The sequence below is a fragment of the Pinus tabuliformis genome, chromosome X (genome assembly GCF_031772625.1).
Source record: "Pinus tabuliformis cultivar Carrire ecotype Pingquan chromosome X, CPIR1, whole genome shotgun sequence".
NCBI lineage: Eukaryota > Viridiplantae > Streptophyta > Pinopsida > Pinales > Pinaceae > Pinus > Pinus tabuliformis.
Genome location: NC_142308.1, coordinates 359,017,988 through 359,043,462, shown reverse-complemented (window position 1 = coordinate 359,043,462; position 25,475 = coordinate 359,017,988). Strand labels below are relative to the sequence as shown.

Genomic DNA, 25,475 nt, shown 5'->3' with positions numbered 1-25,475 from the left:
AACATCGAATTTCTGCTTCTGCTTCGGAGCTTCCCCATTTGATAAAAAATGCTCTGATACCATGTGAAAATTTCATATCTATTGCAACATTTAGAAATTATTTTTCTAACTGTAAATTAATTAATATTTTATTTGCCCACTCAAATAACGAATAATTCATGACTGCAATTTTCACCAAATTAAATTCTATGGAAGATAAACTGGAAACTGAGAAAATACTGGCACACACACAAAATTATGACACAATTATTTTGGGACAAAAGTTCTTGGGAAAACCCAACTTGGGAAAACCAGTGCAGTAGCTGAGGGTTTTTATTATTAAGCAATAGTGAAAAATTTCGAGTATAATAAATATCGCCAATCTGGCGAATCTATCAAAGAGAAATACTGGCAAAAATTCTTTTGACGGAAATTACCCTCTCCGAGCAATCTCGACACTTGACTGCCACTGCTGCTGCTCTCTCGAGAATCAAACTGCCCAAGGAAATCAATCTTTGTGTGTATCAAGTGTATGTTCTCCGTCTACCCATTGACCTCCTCTTATAATCCTCAGTTGGGACTCCAATGACCAAGATTAAAACTTAATCAATGGCTGAGATTATTTCCTAGTCGGTCACTGTGAGTTTCTAAATAATTCTCACCTTTCTCAATTAATACCGATTAATTAATCCCTTTTCATAAGTTTAGCTTAGGAAATATTTAAAAATAGGCTAATAATCTAATTGAGACACTTCTAGGTGGAATTTCCAAAAACAATTTATGGGTTATGAAGAACCCCTGTGTTTTTTAGCCTCTGCACAAAGGTTCGAGACTAGAACACCTCCGATGTTAAAAAACTAACAAATAGTCCCTGAAATTTCGGTCTTTCTCCGTTTATGTTGTCCTCTTCTTCTTTGGCTATAAGGCTTCTTCTTTCCCTTGTGATCGAACTTATTTCTTGCTTCCATGAACTTCTTGGATACGCACTTGATGAGGCCGAGTTCTCTTTATATATAAGCTTCTTTATGAGGCTCAAACAACCCTAATGAGGCCGACTTCACTACTTGAAGGCCAACTTGTGTCTTGTCGGCCGACTTGGTATTGGAGGGAATCTTTTGACTTTTTTTGACTTATGAAAATTCTCTTTACCTGATTCAAAGTGCCCAATGGGGTCTTTCATATATGAAAATAACTCAATTGACTTCTTGACCTTATCACAAACCCTAGAAGCACTCAATGGGTGCTTGACTTATAAATAAAATGACCTTGAGCATGAAAACCATGCTACAAAAATAATAATAATAATTTTTCTTTTCTTTTTACAATACACAAGAATCAAGAGTACATTTCTTATTTATGAAGACCGAACCTAGTTACCTATTTCAACACATGGTATACTGACTAGTCCTGGTTCACCATCATCCTGGTCAATCTCTTTGACTCGTGGTGAAACCCTAGGGACACACTCAATTCATTTGAGTAATCTAGTCCCAAATCCAAAGGCCTCATTCTAGGCCATGATGCTAAAGGAGCTCACTTTACCTATCTAGAGAGTAATCTGAGCTTGATGTTGAAAGGCGCACTCAACTGAGTGATCCTGGGCCTCTAGTACCATTCTTCCTAATTTGGTCAACATACTTGACACGGGAAGAATGATTGTCCTCTATTGGACCATTCTCCCTAATCTGGTCATATTTGACACAGGGACAATGTCTCTCATCTGATGCTATCTCATCAACACTCCCTCTCATTGAGGGAAGAATTCTCAACAAGCCAAAGCTTGTCCTTGAAGTATACATACTTCGCTTTGGACAAAGGCTTTGTAAGAATATCAACGATCTGCTCATCATTACAGATGTATTGGAGCTTCACTGCTCCCTTCTGCACCATGACATGGACCAGTGGTACTTAATATTGATGTGCTTCGACCGGCCATGGAGAACTGGGTTTTCTGTAAGCTTCACATAATTTTGATTATCACAATATTCACTTTCCGACATGGACTAGTGGTACTTAATATTGATGTGCTTCGACTGGTCATGGAGAACTAGGTTTTCTGTAAGGTTCACATAATTTTGATTATCACAATATATCACTTTCCGATCCAACACCTAATCAAATAGTCCAATCGGTAACTTCCAAAGCCACACTGCTTCACAGCTCACTAAACTGGCTGCAATATACTCTGCCTTGGTAGTGCTGAGTGGAACAAATGTCTGCTTCCTGCTCATCCACAAAATCATAGTGGAGCCTATTACCCACTACCTATGGGTAGTATGTATAGGAGGAAATTTTACTCCTAGATGGCCCTCAGCCTGTAGCCAACAGCCCCTTGTAGCCACCAGATAACTTGATGTGCCATTATCTTCACCCCCTGAGCCAACCATGTGGTCTCTCGCCCACTTGTTATGATTGTATGTTTGAAGGTGGGCTTCCCGACCTCGAAGGTATGGCTTTTTAGAGGCAGCGCAAATAACTTCGGAGGGAGATCAATTTTGCTGAAGGGAAGAGAAATTTAGTTGCAGTTGGTCCGAAAATTTTCCAGGAGGCCAAGCGGGTTTCTCCTAGAGGCAGAGTCAGCCAGAACGTCATTTTTCCAACAGTTCCAGAGCTTAGTGAGTTGGTGTCTGCGCAAACACTACACAAAGGCTCATGCAGAGGTTGTACGACTAGCTAATTTTGCCAATTGTTGGAGCAGGATCAGGCGTGGTGTTGAGGTATTTGCGTCACATATATTTTGTCTAGTTTATTCTGCTGATTGAATTGCCAGTTGGGCATCCATAGATTGTACTTGAAATTTTTCACTGTTGCTTAATAATAAAACACTTAGCGGCGACACCGATTTTCCCAAGTTGGGTTTTCCCGAACACTTTTGTCCAAAAATAACTGTCATATTTTTGTGTGAGTGCGCCAATATTTTCTTAGTTTCCGGTTTATCTTCTGCAATATTTTTATTTGTGACGATTGTAGTGTGATTAATTCGTTGTTGCCATAGCAATAAACTGCTAATCTAATTAACAATTAGAAGAATTAATTCCATTTGCTAGCAAAAAATTGAGTAGTGAAATTTTCACAAGTAACCTGGTTGCTGCTAAGGCCATGCGAAGTTGCTGTGGAACTCCTTGGTTGGGAATAAGCATCTCTAAACATTGATTTCATTAGACTCCATTCTCCCAATAGGCTAGGCACTGGTCTAGTCTTAGGTGATCATTGAAAGAAAATTCTTTTTCACCTCTTCTCCTTTTCTAAGGTCTAACCCTAGTAGGTCTCCTAAGGCATCACATAAAATTCTTAATAGCCATAAAAAATGCTTGAAAATTGGTTAAGAACTTGAAAATTGGTCAAGAACTGTGCTGGGGTCTTCTTGGAAGGTCCTCCAAATTTGAGACCAATTCGACGGTGGAATCTCAAGATATTGCAAACCCTATCTCAAAGACTATTTTCTCCCCATGTTTCCTTGGGTTAGTGCCTTCATTAGGGTCATTGCTTTCGAATCTCAAGAAAGATCTAATTCCTTTGATCCTCTTCTCCACCCCAACTTGGTCAAGTCCACCAATTTGTTGATCAACCCCAAAACCTTGACGTCGTTTGGGTCCACTAGGGCTTCTTTGTGGTCCTGCAACCTTGACACACCAATTTCACAAGGATTGCTTGGAAACCCTTTTCTTCTAGGATCCTTTGTTTTAAGGCACCTCTTGTCGAGACATACTCCTCAACCCTAGGCCTAGGTATCCTCTTAGCCCTTCTCAGATAGCCATACATCTTGTTTCTAAAGCAAGTAAGCTTGTCATCTGAGCCTCTCTTGTGAATAGGCCTTGGAATCCCATCATTGATCTATCTTTTCTAGTGATTCTTTTCATATCGGGACTCCTACCATCGGTGAATGTTCGCAAAGAGCAGGGAGCTTTAGCTGAGGTGACAATGGGCTATTGCTCCATTGTTGCCACTTGACCTAGTAGTCACTCTATAGGATCCCCTCCTAGGATCCCTGCTGGTTTGAGTGATAACATTATTGGCATCGTTGCCTGGAACAAGAAACATGTGTCTTGTTCCCTTACGACATCATTGATATATCTTTGGGCGACTCCATTGGAAGAACGAAGCCCTAGTTCTTCTTTGAACTTCAAAGTTAATGCTTGTAGGGTGAAGCAAGCATCTATCGAGGTATTTTGATTTACCTTAGCAACAACATTTTCATCCCAATATGCAAAATCATGAAAAATGGCTTGTTGTGAAAAAGAGATCCCTCTTCGCTTTCCTTTCAATAAACTTAGTCATGAAGACCTTGAAAATCTACAGGAAAGCATAGACCAATGTGCTGAGCATTATGAATATTTGATAAAGCATAAGGATAGGGATTTCATGTCTAGATATTGTAAGTGGAAGAGAAATGAGATATACAATGCGCAGTGTGCCTATGAGTGGCATCTTGATCGTCTCTTTTAGCTTGCTTAACATACTTGTACCTTTGATATCCTAATTGATCTTGTCAACAAAAAATATTATAATCAACCACAAAGCCCCATAGAATGTAATCAATTGGATGATCAGGGTAATGCTGAAAGAAATTTGAATATGAGGGACCCTCATGAGGATGAGGGATATAGAGAAGGATGGGATGATCTTAAGGGAGACCATGATCCCATGGACTTTCGGATTGAAAGCTTGAGGATTGGGAATGAGCATGGCATAAATGAAAGCCCCATTGAAGTCTCTAAGGATGAATGTAATGAAGTAGGGTCTCTCATCCTAGAAAGGGCTCTTGAAGGGATGACAATCATATCTACTTGGGAGGATGGCATTTCTGATTTCATGCGCATTAATGAGGGAAAATGGGATATGGACAACTATCATTTTGACGGTGAACCTATTTATGATACTAACAACGAAATGGAAAGTGATTTTCCCTTCCTTCAGGATACTACTCACAATGATATACTTATTCACACCCCTGAGAAAGAGGATCATTGTTTTCCCATAGATGAAGAGGGTTGGTTGGAGGTAGTTGATCCCATCTATGATACCAATGATGACATTGACATAAGCCTTACTTTCCCTTGCCCTCTTCAAAATCCCGATGACATAGCTATACTATCCATTAGCCCTCACCTCGCCCTTTCTCATAAGCCCTTTCCCCTTCTTGAGCTTGATGTTGGGAAAGAACCGCTCATTGAATGTATCCCCTTTTCCCAAACATACCCTCAGGATTATGAGCACACAATCATTGCCTCTACCCCTCATGACTATCACATCAAGCAACCTGTTTGTTGTGCCCTTCCATCTCCTCAGTCCTCTTTCCCTTCCCATCATGACCTTGTGACATCTGCAACGCATAATAATGATTGTGATAGGGGGTTCTTGGATTTGATCATTCAATCTTCCATCTCGTGCTTAGAAGAAAGGCTCCGCACCTCTATATTGACTTAATTTTCCTCATCTAGGACTCCTTTCTACATTGTATGGATATCATATTTTCCCGTCTCACACCTCCATCATCATCCTTCAGATTGTTTCTATATTGGCTTTTGGATCTATTGCATGAGTAATCATATAGGCAAGCATGTTTATATTGATCTAATGATATGTTGGTTGCACTGGCTCTATGATTACACTTAGTATTTGTGCCTGAAATGTTATGCACGTTAGGGTAGGATGCATCACATGCTAATTTTTCTCATTAGAACTAACATCATGTGATATTATCATGCTAGAATAACTGCATTAGGATTAAATTGCGTTTAAAGTAGAACTTTATTTCTTGTTGATTTTATGGCCTAATATGAAGCATGGGTGATCACAAGACACCAAAAAAACACGCTGCCCCATGTGCTTGGTCTTTGATATGTGTAGGTAACAAGTCTGCAGTCCTAAGAGATTGCTGGTGTTCTCATGACCTCCCCGTTCGAGTACGTTTGTGCACTCTTCTGCGAGATAATGTTCCAGTTGGAGCCAAATGTTACCCACCACCTGTGGGTAGTATCCATAGGAGAAATTTTTTCTCCTAGATGGTTCTTAATCGGCAACCAACAACCCCTTACAACCACCAGATAGCTTGATGTGTCATTATCTCCGCCACCTGAGCCGACCATATGTTACCTCGCCTATTTGTTATGATCATATGTTTGAAGGTGGACCTTCCAACCTCGAAGGTATGGCTTTTCATTGTGTAGTTGGGTATTTTGTTTACTTATCATGGACACTTTTGGGCATGGATTAGTGGGGGGATTTGGCGGAAAGAGTGGGCTTGGTTTGTACTCTTGTCTCCTCTATCCAATTTGATGGTTAACCTTGTATCCTCGTCTTGTGGGGTCTCCTTTATTAGCTGCTAGATTTAAGGGTGGCATTACATGGGAAACCTCGAGTTTGGTTGCGTGGTCCTGCTTCCCGACACGATATACATCACTCCCTTTTGCTCATTATAGCCCCATTCACTATATTTCCCATCCAGGTCCACATTTGTCCATTGGGTCCATAAGGAGTTAGTCTCCCCCTCCCCTTGCCCACACCTTGGGTCGGGCCTAAAATGATACCCTGGAGGTTGATGCAGGTAACGAAAAAGAAAAAGCATAATTTGGCCACTCAACAGGACATGTACCATAAAATGCAAAAGATGGTTGGGACATACAAATTTAGCATGTGGGAAAAAGCCAAACATGAGCTCTAACCTTTTCATCATGGCCATCACCCTCGTTCTTAGGGCCCCTCACATTGGCCCCTTACATCATTTAGGAACCCATGATTGTCCCAACCTTTGGTGAGCGATGAACTGCCCCACCTTAAGGGGGTATTCAGTGCTATATCCTACACATCATGCTCTCGTCCCTTGGAGCCCCGAGCATTGACAAAAGAAAAAGCAATAAAAGGCAAAAGGCATATGAAGAAGGGTGGAAAAACAAAGTCCGGGGTAACTCATGTACCACAATTGCTCCCTCCTACATTCATACACCCAAGTGTGGGTTTCCCTTATTATAGCTAACCTTGCACTGTGGCATGTGGCTTGGAGCCTTCTCCTGATGCCCCATTCCGTTCCACCATTATATCACATGCCACCTACCATTTGATGGATGTACCATGAACATGTCACCCCCTTGGAGGGTGAAACCACCTAATAAGGTCCTTGGTTAGCCTTCTTCTTGAATTTGGAGACACTTGTACGTTCTAAAGCCCTCTATGGAAGGGCATGCCACCATGAAGTGTCCACTTGGTTCCATGATTTGTAAGCTTATTTACTCAATTGCACTAATGATTTGTTGTATTGGAAGGTGAGGAGACGCATTGGATCTTATACAAGATTGTAGGTGGGTCTTTGTCTTGGGCTTGGTCTCCCTATAGTATATACTGGGTCCAAGCCTTTCAGAGGGTCATATTGGCATTTGTTGGGTGAGCGCTGAGAGCCACGAGTCTCCACCATAGCTCAGAGCAGATTGCCACTTCATGGGATCCTTCAGTTCCACCTATTGCTTGTTCATGTTCTACCTTTTGGATGATGATGATGCACTTGGACCACCTTGCCCAACCGACTCCACTCTTGCACCACACACTTGGCAGCTGATCCAGGGCCCAGATGAGGATGTGTCTCACTGCGAGAGACAATGGGAGGGCCTGCACCACTCTTCTAGCCCTTATAGATGGGATATAGGCTTGTTCAATCCATTTGGAGACCATAAGGATGTTTTGTACCCCATTAGGGATACCACAAGTTGTTTGCTTGGATATTAAGGGGCCAACCCCTTGATCACTATGTTTGGAACTCATTTATTCATCTTGACACAAATTGGATTCCATTAGGCCTCTTCACTGGCCCGTCGACCTATTGTGTCTATTATTTTGCCCTCTTGGGAGGCTTATTGTTGTATTATGGAGCTATCTTGGTGGGCTTGTCACCAAGGGATGTTATTTTTGCACATTATTTTATTAGTAGGGGCATTATTAGGCAAATCGAACCCCTTAGGGAGGATATATATTAATGTGATGATCATTTCATTTGATCATCACTTGGATTTGGATCATTTGTTTCTTTTGGGAATTTTGCTAGCCTTGTTGATGGATGAATTGGTTCCTTAATGGATTATAATGTTTGGAAGAGCTTAATTCTTGTCTTGGAGCTTTGATTTTCTTGCACTTTGATGATTGGAATAATTTCGCTATACTTGTGAGTACTCTTTTTCATGTTTGATTCATACTTTGTCTCATGTAATGATCTATGTAATATTTCCGTTCATGAAGCTAGTATAACTGCCTTAATGCTAAAGCGAAGTCGCTAATCTTGTCTTTGTGAGGGACTTTTCATATGATTATTGTGAAGCATGGTGAATTATTGTCCTAGGGGTACACGATTGTTCATGATTTGCCTTAAAAAGTCATCAATTTGCAACATAAAGAAGTATAAATTTCCCTAAGTAACCTAGTTGCTGCTAAGGCCATGCGAAGTTGCTGGGGAACTATAAGCATCTCTAAAATTTGATTTCATTAGACTCCATTCTTCCAATAGGCTAGGTAGGCTAGGCACTCGTCTAGTCCTCGGTGATCATTGTGAAAATTCCTACACTAGAATCCTATTGCAGCAATTGATTTTTCATATGATTATTGTGAAGCATGGTGAATTATTGTCCTTGTGGTACATGATTGTTCATGATTTGCCTTGATAAGTCATCAGTTTGCAGCATAAAGAAGTATAAATTTCCGTAAGTAACCTAGTTGTTGTTAAGGCCATGCGAAGTCGCTGGCGAACTCCTTGGTTGGGAATAAGCATATCTAAACATTGATTTCATTTGACTCCATTCTCCCAATAGGCTAGGCACTCGTCTAGTTTTCGATGATCATTGGGAAAATTCCTACACTGGAATCCTATTGCAGCGATTGATATTTTGTCCAACAATTTGTCGAAAACTTCCTCTTTCCTTTTAGCTCAGCGGTTGCTATGCTATTCGCACTCTCTTCTGGAGTGAGAAGATTTGCTCACAACGACCGCTGATCTGCAAGGAAAAATTGAACTTCTTGAGACTAGAAGTTCCCTAAGGAAAATTTTCCCTTTGTGTGTGCTCTTCTCTCCTCCACCTGACACTGGCTCTGCTCTAGCATATTGTTGCAAAACCACTGCGTCCAGTTAGAGATCTGCTCAACGAAAAAATCTGAGCTGCCCCCTTTGCCTCTTGAATCACTCAATTTGGTAGGATCTAAGTTGCAGGAAACGTAGGGTAAGGGGGAGTTTCCATACGGAAACGAGTACGAAACGCTGAAACGTGTTTCAAGCCGTACTGCCACGTTTCACGAAACTGAAACGTGGCCAGTACGGCCTGAAACGCGTTTCAGGGCCGTACGACTCACGTTTTAGCTTTTTATTTGTTTTTTTGTTTAATTTATTTTTAGGTTATCCTAGTGACTTCTAGTTGCTTCTAGATGCCTGTCTAAAGTTATAAAAGTGAACTTTTGCCCTAGTGTTCATATGCAATTCATCAGGAAGTTTGAGGCATATGCATTTCATGGTAATGTTAAATTCTTGAAGTAAAAGTGATATTCTCCTTTATTTTTCATTTTCATCCTTTTACTTAAATTTTTAACATTACCATGAAATGACTCAAGATGTTTGAGAGTGGTTTCGCCCTCATTGGATTTCATATGGAAAAAGTAGAATTTTAGATCTCACTCAAAATCCAACAGACTTATCTGTTTTTTAGGATTTCAGGATTGGGGGGATTGCAATATTTCCATTGGATTTTATCATGTACTAGGGTATGGAACTTGTATTTAATCAAGAGAACCAAGCCCTCTATGCAGGGGAGACTCCCAATAATCAAGAACATGTAGGGTACTAGGGTATGAAACTTGTATTTAATCAAGAGCACTAAGGTCGTTCGATTATGTAGGAGGAGACTCCCAATCAAGCACGAGACAAGAAATTAAAAATTTCTCGTGGCTGATTTTGGATATTTCTATTTTCATTATGTGATCATTCATGAGTAAATGTGATGTAAATTTAGAGACTTACAGTTTATGCATTGACAATTGACAATTTTATCATAATGTAATAAATTAGAATGTATCATATATGCTTTATGATTGCACATATTTCTTAAATGTCCTAATATATATATATATATATATATATATATATATATATATATATATTCGCATTTCCCCGTTTCCAAAATTTGGGGAGGTCGCGTTTCGTATCGGTTCCCGTTTCAGAAACTCGTACCCGTTTCGTGCAACCTAGGGTAGGATCAAATTTTTCTGCCCCACTCAGAAAACCGAACCTCCACAAGTAACTCAGCCTCCTGGCAGAATGACTGTGCTGCCCTTGGGAATTGCGGCTTGCTGCCCACAATGAGTAGTGAAATTCCTTCTCTTTTCGCCTTTGAGCTCTCTCGCTGATCAACTGCGCTTTGATACCATGTGAAAATTCCTACACTGGAATCCTATTGCAACAACTAATATTATTTCTCCTAATTGTTAATTTATTTGCTACGACAACTATCCAAATAAAGACATTGCAACCTTCACAAATAAAACTGTGGAAAAATAAACGTTGGAAGAAATGCTAGCACACATAAAATATGACACAATTATTTTTGGACAAAAGTCCCCGAAAAAACCCAACTTGGGAAAACCGGTGCAGCAACTAAGGGTTTTATTATTAAGCAACAATGAGAAATTATGAGTACAACTGGATCTCGAAATTTGGCAGTCTTACAGAGAAAAAATATTGGCAAAGACCTAGTGAGGAATTTTCCTCACCCCACAAGCAAACTCCCAACAGGACTTGCCTTTAGGAATTTGGCTCTCTGATCCTCTGCGTCAGCGTCTGCGCTGCTCTGCGCAACCTGTTGGACGTTTAGCCTCTGATTGGTCTTTGATGAAGTCGTTCTGCCTTCTGCCGACTGGAAAGATGCTTCTTTGGCACTTTGGGACTCCTTCTTGGCCTCTGGAACTGAAAACATCTCTCCCTCTCAGCAAATCGATCTTGCCTCTAGCGCTGCCCCTGTGTCAACCTCTCTGCAAATGCACTCGCTAGATCTGGAATGGCTCCTTCAGCCTCACTGTCTCTGCCCCTCTCACTGCTTCGATCTCTAGCTTTCTCTCCGGCAACTAACTGCTGCTACTCTGGAAATCGATCTGCCAAGAAATCGCATTGCTGAAGTGTTATCTCCATCACCACATCGATCTCCTCTTATAATCCTTTGTTGGAGCACCAACGACCAAGATTAAATCATAATCGATGGCTAGGATCATCTCTGGATTGATCCGTGTGAGTGTCTAGATGATTCTCGCCTTGACTTAATTAATATTGATTAATTAACCATATTCCCTAAGTTTAGACTCAGGAAATATTTAAAAACTAGTTAATAATCTAATTAAGTCATTTCTAGGCATAATTTCCAGAAACGATTTCTGGGTTTTGAAGATCTCATGCATTCTAGCCTTTCCACCAAATTTCGTGGCTAGAAAACATCCGATGCTACAAAAAAGAACAATCATTGAAAGAAAATTCTTTTTTCACCTCTTTTCCTTTTCTAAGTCCTAACCCTAGTAGGTCTCCTAGGGCATCACATAAATTCTTTCTAGCCATAAAAGATCCTTGAAAATTGGGCAAGAACTGCGCTGGGGTCTTCTTGAGAGGTCCTCCAAATTTGAGACCAATCCGACGATGTAATCTCAAGATATAGCAAGCCCTATCTCAAAGATCGTTTTCTCCCTAGGGTTCCTTGGGTTAGTGCCTTCATTAGGGTCATTGCATTCAAATCTCAAGAAAGATCTAATTCCTTTGATCCTCTTCTCCACCCCAACTTGGTCAAGTCCATCGATCTGTTGATCAACCCCAAAACCTTGACCTCGTTTGAGCCCACTAGGGCTTCTTTGTGGTCCTGCAACCTTGACACTCCAATTTCACAAGGATTGCTTGGAAGCCCTATTCTTCTAGGATCCTTTGGTTTAGGGCACCTCTTGTCAAGACATACTCCTCAACCCTAGGCGCAGGTATCCTCTTAGCCCTTCTTAGAGAGCCATACATCTTGCTTCTAAAGCAAGTAAGCTTGTCATCTGAGCTTCTCTTGTGAATAGGCTTCATAATCACTTTACATCCCAGCATTGATCTATCTTTCCTAGTGATTCTTCTCATATCAGGACTTGTCCCATCGGTGAAAGGTCATAAAGAGCAGGGAGCTTTAGCTGAGGTGACAGTGGGCTATTGCTCCATTGTTGCCACTTGATCTAGTAGTCGCTCTATAGGATCCCCTCCTAGGACCCCTGCTAGTTTGAGTGGTAACATATCGCATACATGAGAATGAACTAGATCCAAGATTTACTTGGATCTATTTTCGCTGCTTGGAAAAGGCTTCTTGACATCCTTTCCAAGCGCACACTCTTTACATACTCCTTCATGTTCTATCTGCAATTTTGGAACACCTGAAACCATTTGTTTTAAAGCTATCAAAGCTCTATAGTGAAGGTGAGCATATCTTCTATGCCATAGTTGACATGGATTGATGTCATTATGCATTAATGCTTGAGCAGGTTGTTTCAAGAGTCTATATAACCTTCCTTGACGGATTCTAATTACTTTAGCAGATTCTATACTTAAGCCCTTGGGCCATACAAGATCTTTGCCATCAACAAATGCTACTCTATCTCCTTTATCTTCCAAACATGAAATAGAAACCAATTTTTTTTCAAACCTGATACATATAGTATGTTGCTAAGATGAACATTTTCACCTGATTTCAGCTCAATTGATGTTTTCCCAATGCCTTTGACTGCACAACTAGAGCTATCTGTGAGCTCTACTTTTTGAGATATTTTTCTTTCCATCAGACTTGTGAGATTGTTATGATCTCCTGTCATGTGTCTTGAGGCACCACTATCTACTAGCCACAAATCATCGCTATATTCAAAAGAACTTGTAAGAGCAAAAAAATATAAGAAATCTTTGTCACCTGAATCTTCATTCTTGGGTTTCTTTGGATGTTCATCGATGTCTGCTATGGTAGCATGTTGCTCTCCCTTTCTCTTTTTATCATTCGATCCTTTAGGACATTGATTTTTGAAATGACCATATTTGTTAAAACGATAGCACTGAACCTTCGACATATCTTTCTTTCTGTAGGAGTAGGTCTTCTACCTTCATTTCTTCTTTGGAAGCCAAACTTCTTTTTCCTCCCAGCCTTCTTGGAACGTGCAACAAATGCTTGAGAGTCACTTTCTTCAGATCTTTGAATCCTTCCTTTTGATATAAGTCTAGACTCTTCTTGAGTACATGAGATCCATAGTTCTTCAATGCTTGGAATCTCGTTCCTACCATAGATACTAGATGCAAACGAATCCAATGAGTCAGGAAAACCATTAATTGCTGTAGTCACATGTTCTTTATTGGAAATGATCTCATCAATTGCTTGAAGTTGATCTGATGTCAAACTTTGTCAATTCGACCCTCTCTGATTTCCCTTGGCTGAATTTTGGGCTCCCAGAATATACCCAGAAACTCGAGCCTACTGCCTAGAATAAGCTGCCCAGAATTTCAGCCCTGCTGCTGAGAAACTGTTGCCCAAAAGTTCGACCTATTGCCCAAAATATGCCTAGAAATCCACATGTGTGAAGTAGAGAGAGAGAAAGAGAGAGAGAGATGCCCAGAAACTCGACCCTACTGCCTAGAATAAGCTGCCCAGAATTTCAGCCCTGCTGCCAAGAAACTGTTTCCCAAAATTTCGACCTGTTGCCCCAAATATGCCTAGAAATCCACATGTGCGAAGTGGAGAGAGAGAGAGATGCTTGAGATGAATTCGTCCTTCTTTGTCCTTCTTCTTATTCACTAGGATGCCTAGAATATGTCTTTTTGTGTGTGAGATGGAATGGTGCCTTGTGGAGGAGGTCGAGTGCTCTATATATAGTGTTCTGCATGTTTGAATAGGTGTCTCTTCATTGGGGCCGACTTGATAAGTTTGGAGCCAAAAATTTAAAGAGTCAAAATTCAAAATTTTCTCTTTTGATATCGACATGAAGAACATGTCTTATATTAATTATTCAATGGCTAAACAATAAAAATGACATGAAGAACATGTCTTATATTAATTATTCAATGGCTAAACAATAAAAATGACATGAAGAACATGTCTTACATTCTCATTATATATTTCAACGGCTACAATATAAATTATGAAGATTGACCATAGCTACAAAAATTGAACAGTAAGTGACAGCATAATCTAAGAAAGGGGCGAAGTTAAAATATTTTAATAAAAGGGCCTCCCTCTTTAACCCTATTGAAGGCATAAACATGTTAAGATAAAATAAAGATTGTATTATTTTAATAAAGGGGCCACTTCTTTAGCTTGTATGATTTAAGAGGAGTGATGTCATATTCCATTACATTTGAAGAATCCTCCATTTGACTTGATCGATCCCAAGCTCATGTTGAATGGAGTTGTTTTTACCCAAGCACATTAGAATTTGTTCATGAAGATAATGTACTGCTTGGTGAGATCATCAATGATTTATCAGTTAAAATATGTCATGTGGGATCAGGTTGCTGTCCTATTTTAAGGCATTTTATCTATGTAATGTTAAGCATACAGAGCCACCATATTTAGAAGTTGAATTTGCTTTGATTGATAACAATTCCATGTCTAATTTATAGTTGCTATCATATATATGAAGCCATGGCACATTCCATTGAACAAAAGATGTAAATATGCCATCATACAAGGGTATGGGCTGCCCCCTTTCTTATATGTACAATGGTCGGGTTATCATTTGCATGTGGCATGACATATTGGATTTGTTTTTGTTAGGTTTTGAAGTTGGTGCTTTGGTGAGTGAATGTGGAATATGATGCTTTTTCTCCTTGGGCACACATATTAATATTTTGAATTTTCCACAAGAGGATTTGTTGTGGAGCCATTTTTAGAAGCCAATGGAGCTATACAAGATGCCACTGTTATTCCTCATGCGTGAATTAAAAATTGTCATTCATGGATCAATTTTCTTATGATTTGATGCGTGGACATTTTGGAGGTCAAAATCAAATGACCACAATGAGAAAGTTGTTAGCTTTTTGGCAATTTGGGAAGTTGTTACTTAAAGTAACTCATTAGTTTTTAATTGTTAAAATTTATGTGAGAACATAATATGTTGTTTTCCTTGTGGAATATGATTATTTTATTGTAACCTCTTGGAGGAAATTGTGGATCTCAGCAACTCATTTGATTGTTATTCCTCAGAGGACTAATGGATCTAGGAGAACGAATACTTGTTCATTGTAAAAGGAGATAGAGTTGAAACTTCTACGAGAGTTTGCTATTTCCATTTGTAAGGTGTGAGTTCAAAGAGCGCCGAAGCTTTGGAATAAAATTGCCCTATCTTTGTCTAAGCTTTGTGGAATGTATATACAACCTTGTTGAAACGGGGCATTATGTTTTTGGTGCAACTGCATATTATAGGTTGTTTGTTGTAGGTTTAGATGTCAAAGTTGATTTGGCCACCATGGGGGGGTAATGTGCTACATTGGAGTAGGTAAACCCTATTTGTTACATTGTTTTAAAGAGAGAGAATCTTGCCCTATAATTCCTTGAGAACAAAAGTGTAGTTTGATCTCTTAAGGTAAATAACACCCATTGATTTGTAAGTGGTGTAATACTTGAAGACCCCTCCTTTTGTAACATTTGTGGGATTTAGCTTTGCTAAATCTAGGGCCTTTAGGTCTTCATGTTGCATCCAAATTTCCCTTTAGATCTTTTGAAAAATTTCTTCCTAAGGTTACATGCATGATCTCATAACCTAACCCAAACAAAGCAAGGCACTAATCTTCTCTTTCATCCACCACCCAATTTTTTTTCAAAAGATTATGTTTGTTTTCTAAGCTTTCTCTTGCTTCCACTCTACACTGCCTTTCCAACCTAGACTAGAGTTCATCTAGTCTAATGAGAGAATGACAAGGCAATTTGTTAAGTTATGGTATGTTCTATGCTTAGAGTAGTTTACTTCTTTTTATTATTATTATCCACAGATTAGCAATCACATGTACATTAAGTAAAGTGTAGATAGAACATTAAACAATTGACAGAAAACAAGCCATGACAAGAGACACAAGATGTGGCGGCTAGCGAGGGACAAACCACAATATGGGGAAACCCTTTGATCAAATCTTCTTTTATCTTCAATAATTCAGTAGAGAGAAATAGTACATAAATCTGAATTACATCAGTAGCGAACAACCCTAGATCAGCCCTAAATTAGGGTAGACAATATCTTGCAAACCGATCGTCGGATTGGCTTGATTCCTTCACCAAAAAATGCGGCCTTTTGAGGAGAGTCAGTTCCACCTACAACGCAGTTCTGAGAGAGTCTGATGGTCAACGCTGGTCAAACTTTCGATCTGTAGTTGCAACCCTAAATTTTGCGTCCTTCCTTCCACACGTGTGAGAGAAAAGTCCCTTTCTGCGCAGTAGGAGAAGAGCCTCTTTTCTGCGCAGGAGAGAGAGAGAGATGTGATGAGAGTGTGTGTCCAAATGAGGAAAAGACCTTCTTTATTTATATACAAATGTTGATGATGAATAGTTGCGTCTGTTGGGCTTCTGAGCCTACATGAGTTGCTGGTCGGCTTGATAATTATTCCATAATCAAAATAAATTCATATCTTCATAAATACTTATCGGAATCGGATGATCTTTAGATCAATCTTACACCTCTCAACGAGAGGAATCTAATAAAAATATTATCAGCGATGAATAAGATGACCCACATGGAGTTTGGCCCTAGTTGCCAATTTTAACACTCCCTCTCAACTAGGGAGAACTTCATCAGCAATTCGTCTGTCTGTTGCTATTATTCATCCATCAAATGCACTGCCCTGTACAACTTGACCCCTGCTCTGTTCTACCTTTTGCTGATCTGCTCTACTCTGCTCTATTATGCTCTGCTTGAATTATGAAGAAGAAGAAGTGATCGAGGATGTATCATACCATCCTCCACTGACTCAAAGTTAGTCTCAGAGTGTGTACCACTGGTCCCAGACCAGTGCTCAACCGACCCGAAGTCAATGTCATAGTGGGTACAACTCCTACCATTGGTCCCAGACCAGTATCATTGATCCTAGATCAATGAAGGTCATCCTAGTATAGGGAGTATGGTAGATATAGCGATGCGTCCATCGGTACTACTATGGTCCCTATCCTCATTTCCCCGCTTATTGATCAGATGAGAGGTACTTCCCATGAGTCCCAGACTGCATGGGTAGGATGCCTCGACAGGAGAGCTAATCATCCTGTCCACAAGAGAGCGAATCATCCTGTCCAGTGGATGCCACGTAGAACTAATCATCTTGGCCCACAGGAGAGCGAATCATCTTGTTCCACAATCGCCATGGAGAACACATCATCCAAGCCTCACAGGAGAACTAATCATCCTGCTACACAATCGTCATGGAGAACACATCATCCAGACTTCACAAGAGAACTAATCATCTTGCTACATAATCGTCATGGAGAACACATCATCCAGACCTCACAGGAGAACTAATCATCCTACTACATAATCGTCATGGAGAACACATCATCCAGACCTCACAGGAGAACTAATCATCCTGTTACATAGTCGCCACAGGGTGTCACAGGGAAAGTTTTGATTCTTTTACCCTGTACATGTACACCACCAGGGGATGGTGAGTCACCCTGTGGTCATATGTCGCTCCAAGAAGTACCCCGCGCCCCCTCGGAGCTCCCAGAGCTCAATACATCATACAGGACCCTCATCAGAGGGTCTTTGAATGACACCAAGTCGTTCTCGGAAAGTCAGGAATTTGACCTTCCCTAGGGGCTTTGTCAGAATGTCAGTGACCTGTTCATCTGTACCGATATGTTGGAGCCTTATTGCTCCTCGCTGCACCATATCTCGAATATAGTGGTACCTGATATCGATATGCTTGGAGCGATCATGAAATACAGGATTCTCTGACAAACGAATCCCACTCTGGTTGTCACATAGGATCACGGTGGTATCCAATGTAAATCCAAATAGCTCACTGAAGAGCTTTCGCAACCAGACTATCTCACAGGAGGCCATGTTAGCAACAATATACTCTGCCTCGGCGGTGCTCAAAGCCACCGACTTCTGCTTCTTGCTCATTTAGGATATCGAAGCAGATCCCAAGGAGAAACAGCACTCGAAAGTGTTCTTATGATCCGCCACAGTGCTTGCCCAATCAACATCAGTGTATCCAAGTAGTCTCACATATCTGACAGTGTATCTTAACCCATATGTAATTGTGCCACGAAGATATCTTAACAGATTCTTGGCACCAATCCAATATATATGGTGAGGTTCAACCATATGTTGACTTAATGTGTTGACTGCAAAGCATATATCTGGACGGGAGTTCACTAAGAACATTAATGCTCGGACGAGTTGCCGATACTCGGTAGCATTTCGTAAAACAGATCCAGCAACACTACCGCTTAACTTCTTGAAGTCAAGCTCCATCGGGGTAGTTACAGGGTTGCAGTCTACCATACCGAATCTTTCCAATATCTTCACCACATATTTTCCTTGAGATAGGAAAATTTCCCTTGGCTTCTGCTAGACTTCAAGTCCTAGGAAATAGTGCATTAGTCCTAGGTCCTTCATTTCAAATTCAGAAGCCATCTCCCTCTTACATTTGTGAATGAGAGGGTCTGCACCTGTTAGAAAGAGGTCATCCACATACAACACTCGTATGAGAGGTTTGTCATCTTCAACCTTAAAGTAAAGGTTAGGATCAGCTTCATTCCTAGTGAATCCCAGCTTCATCAAGTAGCTATCGATCTTCTCATACCATGCTCGGGGTGCTTGCTTTAGCCCATAGAGAGCCTTCTTCAACCTGCATACATGAGATTTTCGATCATAAATCTCAAATCCTGCGGGTTGCTCCACGTAGACCTCTTCTTTGATCGAACCATGCAAGAACGCGGTCTTGACATCCATCTGATGTAGGTTCCATCCTTGTGAAGCTGCAAGGGCTATGATCAAGCAGATGGTGGTATATCTGGCAACAGGTGCAAATATCTCGTCATAGTCTATACCTTCCTTTTGGGAGAAGCCATGAGCGACAAAACGAGCCTTATACTTTTCCGTACCTCCATCTGCCGCATGCTTTATCTGGTAAAGCCATTTAGAAGTGACAATTGTCTTGTCCTGGGGTCTGGTAACTACGTCCCAAACATCATTCTTCATAATAGACTCATATTCTTTGGTCATAGCATCCTTCCATACTTGATGCTTGATGGCATCTGAGAATGATGAAGGCTCATTTTGTATGATCGTGCTCATGATGGTCAGGTATCCCTGATACCTGTTAGGTTTCTTACTTTCACGGAAGGTTCCTCGGGGTGCAGTGTGTCCTTCAGCATCATCGAGTAGCCCCCTAAGCCAAGAGGGCCTCTTCCTAGAAGAGGAAGGCTCAGGTGGATCAATAGGATCCATGGGTTCATCCACATCGGGCATTGTTACATCATCTTTTTCTTTTGGTTCCTTGGTGTCAGCTTCTTGAGAGCTCCTTAAAGTAGGAAGATTGTTCACCTTGCTGAGAGCCATATCTTCGTCAAAGGTGACATCATGACTAATCATGACTTCCCTTTGACCGGCTACATAGATTCTATAGCCCTTAGTATTTTCACCATAGCCCATGAAGATTCCTTTCTTTCCAGATGCACCCAATTTATTCATTTTCTCTTTCGGCACATGAAAATATACAGGGCTTCCAAAAATTCTAAAAGGAGATACATCAGGTTTCTTACCGGTGAACATTTCTTCAGGAGTCTTGGAACCCAATTCTTGATGAGGGCGTCGGTTTTGTACATATACGGCGGTGTTTGCAGCTTCGGCCCATAGAAACTTCGGAAGTCTTTGATCATGGAGCATGGCACGGACAACGTCCACAATCGTACGGTTTTTCCTTTCCGCCACACCATTTTGTTCAGGAGTATATGGTGTAGTAGTCTCCCTCTTTATGCTAACCTCTTTACGAAAGTCATGAAACTCATTAGATTCATATTCAGTCCCATTATCTGTCCTTAAGATCTTGATCTTTTTTCGGTTTGATTCTCGATCAAGGATTTGAAGTGTCGAAACCAAGAGAACACTTCATCCTTCTTTTAAAAGAAGTATATCCAAGTCTTTCGAGAATAGTCATCTGTAAAAGTAAGGTAATATGAATATCCTCCCAAGGAGTTCACAGGCATCATACCGGATATGTCTGAGTGAACCAACTGTAATATATCAGAGGTCTTGCTTTGGCTTGAGGGGAATGGTCCCCTTTTGAGCTTTCCTTCGGCACATCCTAGACATACACCTTCTTTCTCTACTCGGAATTCAGGCATCCCTGTCACCATTTGTCTTACATCGGGTAGAGCTTTATAATGAAGGTGGGCAAACCTTCGATGCCAAAGTTCAGACTGAAGAGATGTGTCACAAGACATGACACCTAGCGGACTTCCACCGACCTGATATAATGAATTAACTCGAAACCCAAGAGTAAAGGCATCTTTAACATTGTTTTTCCATACACGTACCTTGCTGAGATGGACACCAGGTTCTTTTTGAGGTCAGGTACATATAATACATCCTGTAAGTGGATTGTATTACCTTGATTCAATTTAAGAGAGACATTGCCTACACCTTTCACGGGATATTTCATATTATCTCCAAGGACACTTTCGAGGTTAGTTTCTTTCTCTATCAGATTATGGAGAACTTCTTTGTAACCAGTGAAGTTCCTTGAGGCACCACTGTCAATAAGCCAAATTCCCAGTGAGTCCGAAGGAGCAGAGGTAGATAGAGCAACTGGTAGATAATATTCATCCTGCTTATTGTCAACGGTGTTGGATTCATACCTGGAATTTCTAGCCTTCTTGAATGATTGTCCTCTTCCTTGATTTCCAACACTCCTTTTACCTCTGCTATTAGATTTGCCATTCCTTTGATTGCCATGAGAGTGATTTTGATCATCGTCTCGGTGTGAGTCCCTTCTATCAGGGCATTCTCTTGCATAGTGACCTGCTTTATCGCAAATGTAACATTGTCCTTTTCTTCCATCCTTACGTCCAACCTTTCTTTTTGATTTAGTCTCGGAATTATTTCTTTTCTTAGCATGAGAAGAAAAGGCAGCAGGAGGACCTTTAGGCATGGGCATTTCTTGCTCTTCTATCCTTGTTTCTTCTTGAATGCATCTTGCCATTAATTCCTTGAAACCAAGAATTACGTTATTGTTGAGAAGAGTAGTCCTGAACATGTACCATTCGGATGGTAATCCTCCAAGAGTCGTGAGTGCCATTTCCCTATCAGTAATAATCTCCTCAATAGATAGGAGATCATTCTTGATCTCGGTGATTCTTAAGAAGTATGCTTGCATACTCTCATCTTTGCCTTTTTTAATTTCCTTTAGCTTATTTCTAAGAAACAAGACTTGATTTGCATCATTAACTTTAAATAAACTCACCAGTCTATCGTAGATTTCCTTGGAGGTGTTCAGGTCGGAGATGTAGGCCACCAAGCGCTTGTCGATAGAGTCCCGGATGATCTTCTTTGTTTTGACTTCACCGGTTTTCCATTTGTTCCTGGCAACAACAGGTGCATTTGATGGAGGCTCAACAATATTGCCTCTCACATGGTCCAACACTCCTTGATCTTCTAAGGTTAGATCGAGAGACATCTTCCATCCGTGATAGTCAGACTTCTCACGAAGCTTGTCTTCAGTAGGGAAGTGTGTTGAGGACCCCATGAATTCATTTTGGATAGCCTACCAATCTTCTCTTTGTGATTGCTCTTGCTCTTGCTCTTGCTTGGGCTTTGTCTTCACCTCAGCTCTAATACCATGTTAAGTTATGGTATGTTCTATGGTTAGAGCAGTTTACTTCTTTTTATTATTATTATCCATAGATTAGCAATCACATGTACATTAAGTAAAGTGCAGATAGAACATTAAACGATCGAAAGAAAACAAGCCAAGACAAGAGACACAAGATGTGGCGGCTAGCGAGGGACAAACCCCAATATGGGGAAACCCTTTGATCAAATCTTCTTTTATCTTCAATAATTTAGCATAGAGAAATAGTACATAAATCTGATTTACATCAGCAGCAACAAACCCTAGATCAACCCTAAACTAGGGTAGACTATCTTGCAAACTGACCGTCGGATTGGCTTGTTCCTTCACCAAAAAATGCGGCCTTCTGAGGAGAGTCAGTTCCACCTACAATGCAGTTTTGAGAGAGAGTCTGATGGTCAACGCTGGTCAAACTTCCGATTTGCAGTTTCCGCCCTAAATTCTGTGTCATTCCTTCCAAACGTGTGAGAGAAGAGTCCCTTTCTGCACAGTAGGAGAAGAGCTTCTTTTCTGTGTAGGAGAGAGAGAGAGAGAGAGAGAGAGAGAGAGAGATGTGATGAGAGTGTGTGTCCAAATGAGAAAAAGACCTCCTGTATTTATATACAGATGTTGATGATGAATAGATGCCTCTGTTGGGCTTCTAAGTTCTGAGCCTACATGAGTTGCTGGTCAGCTTGATAATTATTCCATAATCAAAATAAATTCATATCTCCATAAATACTTATCGGAATCGGATGATCTTTAGACCAATCCTACACCTCTCGACGAGAGGAATGTAATAAAAATATTATCAGCCATGAATAAGATGACCCACATGGAGTTTGGCCTTAGTTGCTAATTTTAACACAATTTAGGTGATAGTGGGTAGTTTTCCTAAGATTTATTGGGGTCTTACAAGTTGTGCTTAGGGACTTTTACACCAAGCAAGGAGTTGGGAGGTAAAAATGTGACCATCCCTTATTCCTTGAGAACATATTTAGGGTTGTCTTCTTTTGTCATAGGATATGCGAAGGGGGTGCCCCTAGGAGTGTGCTTTGGACCTTTTGGGCATGCTTCCTCCCAATCTCAGAGTGTGGCCCTCTTAAGGACGCTCTCAAAGCTTGGAGTTGTGCTCCCTCCTTGCTCCGACGATGTTCCTTGTGCATTCGCTAATGGTAATGCTAAATTGTTAAAAGGGAAGTTGACATTTCCTTTATCTTTCCTTTTATCCTTTTACTTAAATTTTTAACATTATCATTAATTGTTTCAGAATGTCTGGGAGTGGTACGAACCACATCATACTTCGTACAAAGAAAGTAGAATTTCATATCCCATCCAAAATTCAGTAGACTTTACAGTTTTCAGGATTTTAGGATAGATGGGATTGTGACATTTTCGTTGGATTTTATATCATATATGAGCTAAGTCGCTTGACACGGGGATTCGGGATTCGTGGTGTTGGATTCGTACATGTTGACTCCCCTGAACAGGACACGTAGGATTCGGGATTCGTGGTGTCGGATTCGTACATGTTGACCCCCCTGAACAGGACACATAGGATTCGTTATATATTATTTTATTAATATATATATATATATATATATATATATATAGATAGATATATATATTAAAAATTAGATATTTTACAGTTAACGAAGCGTGTCACTGTTTATTTACTCAACTCTTGGAGCCCAAATTTACTGTGATTCTATTATAAAATCAATGTGATGCGAGCCACTACAGTCACCACGATGTTCATAGAATTTTATTGTAAAAGCGAGGGCTATCAAGCTTTTTAATCATAAGAGCGAACCATCGAATTTTACATCAGAACAGGATCAGATTGTTTTATTAGTGTTTCCACAAAGTATTTGCCAAGCCACCATGTAATATAGTCATGATTTGTATGGAATCACAGTGCTACAGACAGAGAGTGAACAGGCTGCAAGAGAATGCGATCATGAGCCCATAAATTTGAATCTTGGACACAAGAGATGTGTTGGTCTCAGATCTATAATCAGTCACGGAGCCCTTAAAACTTAAGTGCAGTTATGTCTCATGATGTTATCCACTATAAAATATTTTACAGTTAACGAAGCGTGTCACTGTTTATTTACAGGCTGACGTTAGTAGTCAAAAATTGTGACACGCTGGTGAAAATCGTGACACGCTTGGGATTCGACGTGTCATAATAGGATTCGTCGTGTCATGTTTTTTGGACACGATTTTTGGGCGAATCGTGTCCGACATGGCGGATTTGGATTCGTGGATCCTATATAACGAATCCGGTTATATGATGGGCATTTAATCAAGAGCACCAAGTCTACTGAATTTTGGATGGGATATGAAATTCTACTTTCTTTGTATGAAGTATGATGTGGTTGGTACCACTCCCAGACATTCTGAAACAATTAATGATAATTTTAAAAATTTAAGGTAGAGGATAAAAGGAAAGATAAAGGAAATGTCAACTTCCCTTTTAACCATTTAGCATTACCATTAGGCTCTCTATGTATGAGAGGTGATCACATACAAGTGATGAAGCTTACAGGAATTATGAAGTCTTAGTTCCCCCAGGTTGATTGTTGATCACTTCCTTCTTCCAGCCCATCCCAGTGACTGGAGGCATTAAGCAGCAGGTAGATACTCCAGTTATGGATGCTTCGTACATTAGTTCAGTGAGACAGCACATCCTCTGGTTTTGTTGAGAGAGAACCCACTTAAATGAGGCCAGAGAAATGGGAGACATTGCCCAACGCAGATGGAGCAGTTACATGCCCATTGCTAGATTCTTGTCTTAAGCCTCTATGATGCCCAATAATTGATGAATGCCATGTTGTTGTTGGTGACTATTATTGATATATTTTGATGGAGAATTAATTTGTAATTTACTGTTCCATTAATGTTTTATTCTGCTGTCCAATGATTAGTCCACCAGCTTTGATTTACATTGAGAAATTTATGGAATCTATTTTAGATTGTTTATTAATTTCTCAATGTTTGATTATTACAGGCTTTTGTTTAATGTTTTTTTTTTTCTTATTACACAGTTTGTTCTGCTTGAATAATTTATCTTTTGTCCACCAGGTTGTTGCATTTTTTTAATGTGTAAAGCATCTGGTGTCTAGTCATCAATCTTCACTTCTCTGAATTATCAAAATATTGATGATCTGGTAGTAAGGTGGAAGTTGAGGGTTCGTTATAAGATGGAGTGAAGAGGAATTTGATGACATGCTTTTTTAGATTGAAAATGATAAAGTAGTAATACCTAATAAATTTGGTTTCGTCATGCAGGTCCAGAGAGCAGAGTTTCGGAAGAAAGAATGGAAATATTATGTCCACTATTTGGTAAGTGTTGCGTAAGCACTTAACTTTTTCTATTATGGAAATTATAGATGGATTGGAAGATAAGTTTTCTAACCTTCACGGCATGGACATTACTCAGTAGCATATGCCTCTGTCTCGATATCATGTAAGCAGTACAGAAGTTTGAATTCCTGTCACATTCTGGCAACTAGTGGAAAACTTAAGAAACATATTTATTAATTCTGATACATTGGGTTGTCTCTCCTGTAGAGTACACTCGTAGGTTCTAATACATCTAGATGCCTCAATAAGTTATTATTGAAATATTTTAGGGTCGAGCAAAACTTTAGCTAATTGAATATTT

At 40.1% G+C, this 25,475-nt stretch overlaps 1 protein-coding gene across 1 annotated transcript in view; it reads left to right on the top strand.

Annotated features, from left to right (window-relative positions):
* LOC149139982 (protein MRG1-like) overlaps positions 1-25,475 on the top strand; it is a 353,221-nt gene that overhangs the window by 28,894 nt on the left and 298,852 nt on the right. The window contains exon 2 of the mRNA XM_089448612.1: positions 25,100-25,153. Coding sequence (XP_089304738.1) covers positions 25,100-25,153 — 54 coding nt within the window. The remainder of the gene's footprint in view (positions 1-25,099; positions 25,154-25,475) is intronic.